The sequence below is a fragment of the Octodon degus genome, unplaced genomic scaffold (genome assembly GCF_000260255.1).
Source record: "Octodon degus isolate 3935 unplaced genomic scaffold, OctDeg1.0 scaffold00079, whole genome shotgun sequence".
In the NCBI taxonomy this organism is placed as follows: domain Eukaryota; kingdom Metazoa; phylum Chordata; class Mammalia; order Rodentia; family Octodontidae; genus Octodon; species Octodon degus.
The window spans coordinates 5,059,928-5,065,927 of NW_004524655.1; the positions used below are offsets into that span (position 1 = coordinate 5,059,928).

The window sequence follows — 6,000 nt, forward strand, 5'->3', positions numbered from 1 at the left end:
AAAAACATGATAAATTGTTTCTCCAGCTTCTTTGTGCTAAGAGTGCAAACTGCCACTGGCTAGGCCTGACACCCAGCAGGTTTCAATACTTTTGTCCTCTTCCAGACCAAGCCTGGCTAAATCTCCATAGGAGTATTTCCTGGCTTTTGTTCTGCCTGATACTTTTGTGCACTCCAATTTGGTCAAAGTATAAGTGAACTCATTTTCCCCACCATTTTCATGAGTTTTTCTCAGACCTTTGGCTTACAGGTGGGTAAAAGAATCCAGAAAACCCAGAGAGCCAGGGCTTGGATCCAGCCCAGCCCAGCCCCTTGGGTTAATTTGGAGGAATGCTAAGATGGAGATAGTGGTATTTCCAAAAAGCCTTCATTAGTCAACCTGAAATAATCCATGTGAATCGACCCATTAGTGTTTCCCAAACTTCATCTGTCTGCAGCATTACTTTTGCCATGACTGTTGATTTAATTTTCTTTCAATGATTGTACTGTACACCCCCTTCAGGAAATTTGATGCATTCCAGTAAATGAAAAATCAGCCTCTCTCACCTAGACATAAAACCTTCTAGAAATAGTTCTAGTAAAAGTAAAACTGGCCAAACAGAAATTGTAACTAATATTTAGAAGTATATTCTGCTGCCAGCTGGATGCTCTGAGTCACGGGCTTGCTTTGTTAAAAGTTATAATTAAATAAATAAAATGAAAATAAGAGAGATAATCACTTTTCAAGACAAACTAGCACTAAGCAAGATTTTTGGATGCTGTCAGAACTTCGAGAGAAGTGAAAAAGAAAGGATAGGGTTTTGTTTCTTTGCTTCTCTCAGGGACTGGGGAATGGAAGGATATTGCTTTTCCTGGGAGCAAAGAGAGCCCAGCGCTCATGCGTTCTTCCTCCCATCTCTCACAGTGCCCGGAAACGCCCCATCCCTTACTACCGGCCCAGCCCCTCCTCATCCAGCAGCCTCAGCAGCGCCTCCTCCTGGTACAGCAGTAGCAGCAGCCGCTCAGCCAGCCGCAGCTATTCCCGGAGCCGCAGTCAGAGCCGCAGCCGAAGTCGCAGCCGGAGCCAGAGGAGCCAGAGCCGGAGCCGGAGCAGGACCCGCAGTAGCAGCAGCTCTGGCTCCCGCAGCCCCAGCCTGGGTTCCCGGAGCCGGAGTCGGAGCAGGAGCCGGAGCTACAGCTCAGCAGACAGTTACTCCAGCACGAGGCGCTAAGCAGAAGTTGTCCCTTGAGCCAGCTGCTTATGGGGACCTTTTTTTTTTTTTTGCTGTCAGACTCCCCTACACCTGCCCTTCCTACCTTCTCGCTGGTGACAGATATCCAGAGCTCCTGGACCCTGTCCTGCCTGCTTTCCTGGGGAGGAGGAAAAAAAGGGAATAGGGGCAGCACCTCCCTGTGTCAAGTTGCTAGGAGCCTCCACCAGCACCACCCTGGGGCTCAACTCAGGCCTGGGCAGACGCAGAGAACTTTTTTTTTTTTTTTTTGCATAACCTCAAGGTTTTGTTAGAAGGAAAAGGAATTGCTCCCTGACTCAGAAGCTTTGAACCCAGCTAGCAATGTATGGAAACAACTGTGCTCACTGACAGCTCGCAGGATGTGTACGGAAGGCCAGGGTGACTCATCCCATGTGCCCTTGCATTCATTCTTCCTGTCATCCACTCTTGTAGCTGCACGTTTATGGGCCCCCACCCCAGGAATCGGTGAGAGTGGAGAACCAGGGCTGTTGAGGTCCAAGACAAACAGCCAGACCTTTAACCTCCTGGGGCAGAGCTAAAGCTGGGGGGGGGGGTCTTAGAAGAAAGGATATGCATAGGGGACATAGACATTGGAGGTAGTGGCAGATGACGGGGGAAGGGGTCCATCAGATTCCACCTACAGAGCAGAGGCTGCCACAAGACTTACATAAAACACTTCCTGGTTGTTCCCAGGGGCTCTGCCACCCCACATAAAGGGAGATAGTATCAAGACAGCCCTGCCTGCCGACCTACGTCCCCAGTTTGCCTCAGTCCTGCTAGCTGGCACTGACTTCCTTCCATGGGACCATCTGCTAAACATTCCCCGGTGCCGTGGCCAGCGGCCAGCCCCCAGCGCCAGCCAGTCTGGCCTGGCCCTCCGGTTGGCGCCTGTCCGCCCCCTCCCCACCTCCCAAACTGCCACACCCCAATGCTACCACCCAGGGCAGCCTGGCACCTCCCCTCCCACCCTTCAGTCTAAGCCACTCTCCTTGCCTAGGGATCTTTGCCAGGTTGAAGCAAAGACTCAAATTCAGAAAGTCTGCAGGTGAGGGTCTTGAGTGCTCCCTGTAGAGGGCTTTTGCTAGATTCTGAGATTTCTTATCTGCTTGGGAAAGGCCTGGCTTCATCTCTGCTCTCACTCACCTTCCCCCTGCCCAGGGCTGGGCAGCAAGGGTAAGCTGCCCTCTGATACACAAATACCACCAGCTGTCTTATCCGAGGAGGCACTGAGAACATGCAAGCCAGGGAGAAGCTCCCTAAAATAACTCCAGGGCATCCCCCTCACCAGCTGCATGGCTTTCCGGAGCCTTGCGGGTGAGTCTCAAGTTTGTGGTGGTGGTAGCAACAGGACAGGGTGTGGAGTGACAGAGGGAGGCAGACAACCCCCAGCTTCAATATTGGGTACTGGGGTGGTGGGGAAGCAGAGAGCAAACTTCTGCCTTCCCAGTAGATGGAAAACCCCTTTTGCTTGGAAGCAGTAATCTCTCCCCACCATAGCCCCTGCCCCTCCCCCAGGAGGGACACCCCAGGGTCAACTGCTCTTAAAGTCCTTCCTGCAGCACAAGAGAGAAGCAAGTGTGCCCAGGCCACAGTGCATAACCTGGCCTTCCCACTATGGCCTCTAGCCCAGACCAAAGCCTGTCCACCAGGACTGCTGGATCCCAATGCTGTCACTGCAGAAGGCCGGATGGCAGGTGCCTGGGACAGGGGCGGGTGCCCCGGGGAGGACATGTACAGCAACTGTAAATAACCCTCTTCCCCACCCAGGAACCCAGACTGGACTCCAGTCTCCTCAAAGAGACAAAGGCTTCCTGAAGTAACCAAACCTCCTTAGCAGGTTGGCTGAGAGGGCCCTAGGCGCCTCCCATGCAGACTGTCTTTTGTTCAGACAACCCCAGGGGACCATTTTGCCTAAGGCTCCTAGCAAAACTCTTATTTATTTTATTTATTTATCTATTTGTTTATTTATTTGTGTGATGATAGTTTTCTTTTACCATTAGCAGTATTTATTTATTTATTCACGTTATTTATACGGGAAGGATTTTTCTGTGTATGTGTGTATTTCGGGAATGGGAGAACATGTAAATTACTTTTACACATCTTTTTTTTGTTTTAAATTGTGTTTCCGGATGTGATTTGAAAAGTCAAATGTGAATGAGGATGTTTTTCTTTTTCCCTGAAGCTTCCTAAGTCCAGAACATTCTAGAATTGGCCCAGAAGTGCATGAGTCTCCAGGTTTATTACTCAGAGAACCATGGAGAAGATCAGACCCGTGCCACAAGTCCCACCCACCAGCTTCCTCACTGAGGTATTAGGAAGAGAAGAACAACCAGAGAGCCCAGGAGCTATGGCCCTGGCATGACACGTTGGGGTCACGGCTAACGTCAGGGGCTAGGGTGTAAAATTAGCATTTAAGGTAAAACTGTACAAAATTGAAGTTCCTGGTAACAATCCCTTTGGGAGGCACCTGGGCTGAAGCTAAGAAATAAAATAGAGGGAATATCTAGGTGTTTCCCCCAAGGAACTAATTTCTGAGCCCATCCCAGGAAACCGGGACTCACAAATCTTTGTCAGTTCAGCCTCTCACAAAGAGCGGTGTCTTCTGGCTGCTGGCTGGAGAGGGTTCTTGCCCCTTCCAGAGTCACTATCCATAGCCTTGCAGTTATCTACTTGTCTGGTCCAGTTCTGGGTTTGCTGAACCCCTTGCAACCTCCCTGGTGGTTTTCCTGGAGATGTGACTGCTCTGCCCTAACTCAACCAAGGAAGCATCCGTATCCTGGGGAAATTTTGCAAGAAGTTGGTTAGCTGCCTCCCAAGGGGAAATTCTCTCTCCACCCTGTGGTATATTTCTCTAATTTCTTTCACACTTGTTTTATTCTGTCCAAAATAGAATTCTTCTTGAGGCACCAGTAATTTCAACTAGCTAATATTATCATCTGCCCACTTTAGGCTCACTACCTTCTGCTACTGAACACTAGAAGGGATTGGCCCCAAACCACCATCCCAGATAGGAGGCGAAGCAGGGCGAGACCGCATAGCATGACACCCAAGCCCTTTGCCCTTCCTTCCCTGGATATGCAATAAATGAGTGAAACTGGACCAATTGATCCCTTTCCCTGGACCAAAGTTCTCACCTCTTTGAAGTGAAGAAGTTTTTGAGAAATAATCATACATGTTGGCCTGAGGCCTAAAAGACTCTCCAAAGCCAGTAGACTCAAAGGAAAAACGAAAGGACTTCAAAGATTTTTTAGGAGGTTTTCAATCATGAGAAAAAAAAAAAAAAAAACTAAAAGCAAGATATGAATCCCTTTCAGTTAATTAGAAAAAGCTAACTCAAAGCCCCTAGCACAGAATCATTCCAGTTCAACAACGTTTGACCACATTCCTGTTCATTTCCTTTCCTGGAAGGAAACTAACTATTTCAGCAACGGAATAAAGTTGGAAAGACAGAAAGATCTCAGCTTCAGAGTACCCTCCTTACTTCTTTTGCCCAAAATGGTTTGCTTCAAGAGGTCAAAATTTAGGATACTGCCAAAGGTTGCAGAAAGCATTTTTTCTCTTTATCAGGCCCCACTTCCGCCTTTTCTCCTGCTATAGTTTTTTCATTTCTTGTTTCCCATAAATATTCAAAATTAGTCTCTGGGCCAGAGATATAGCTCAGCAGCACAGCACCTGCCTGGCAAGTGTGAGGTCATGAGTTCAATTCCTGGAACACAAAATAAGGTCTCATGAGCACACATCTTGCTTTGCTTCTCCTTCCAACTGAATAGAAATGCTGGTCTGATAAAACAACAGCAGAGAGAGAATTGCTTAAAATATGTCCCTCCCCAAGTGGCTAACTTAATCCAGCTGAAAAATTTAAACCCGGTATAATGTCATTGCATATTTTTTCTTTTTTAGTTGAAACCTTTCCTTTCTTATTTCTATACCAAATGAACCAGTGATCTACGTGGTAGTCAGACTCTCTGCCTGTGGCCCATTTTTGTTTGTTTGTATGCTTGAGTATTTATTTATTTATTTATTTATTTATTTATTTATTAGTTTTGTTCCTGTTTTCAATTTTTGATAGTTCTTCCTTTGCATTGTAAATACTGTGATGGAGAACCCTCATCAACACGTGGATTATTTAATAATTTATTTCCTATTTATTGAGTGGCATCGGGAAAGGAGAGGGACCACTTCCACCACTGCATTGTTGTTGCAAATCGGTCCATCTCTCAGCTTACACGCTGCTGTGGGCAGGAGGGCATTATCCAGGTAATGAGAGCTAGACTCACTGAACGAATTGGAATTGGCAGACACAGAGGCTTCCGTCATGCAAATTAAGCCCAAATGGAACTAAAACACAGGTTATCTCCAGGAAAACCTCATTTAGATGGAAATTAATTGAAGAATCAAATGCCTGTGCACGAACCAACTTATATTAAAAAGTCACAACTCCTTGAAAGAAAAAAAAAAATTGTAACCCTGCTTCTCCAGCCAAGAGAAGCTATGTGTCACCTTCTGATAAGCTGAACCAGAGGCTGAAACAGCACTCCTTTGTGACTTTCTTGCCTGTGCGTCTGTGGAGATGACATGAAATGGGTCTTGGGTCTCAGTCTTCTCATCTGTAAAGTGGGGCTTAACCTGAATGTCGTTGGCAGTGTGGGGTGGGGGACTTTAGCTCTGATGTTATTGATTCCATACTGTTGGATGGTGTCTCTGTGTCTTCTGCAGGAGGTGGAAGGGCACCCACTAATGAAAGAAACAGAAAGATAGGACCTGAGCAT

The 6,000-nt window shown here is 47.2% G+C and overlaps 1 protein-coding gene across 1 annotated transcript in view; it reads left to right on the forward strand.

The window, feature by feature from the left end:
* Srrm4 (serine/arginine repetitive matrix 4) overlaps positions 1–1,210 on the forward strand; it is a 167,863-nt gene extending 166,653 nt beyond the window's left edge. Inside the window, exon 13 of the mRNA XM_004636238.1 lies at positions 904–1,210. Within this exon, the coding sequence (XP_004636295.1) occupies positions 904–1,210 (307 nt within the window). The remainder of the gene's footprint in view (positions 1–903) is intronic.
* Positions 1,211–6,000: the final 4,790 nt, after the last annotated feature.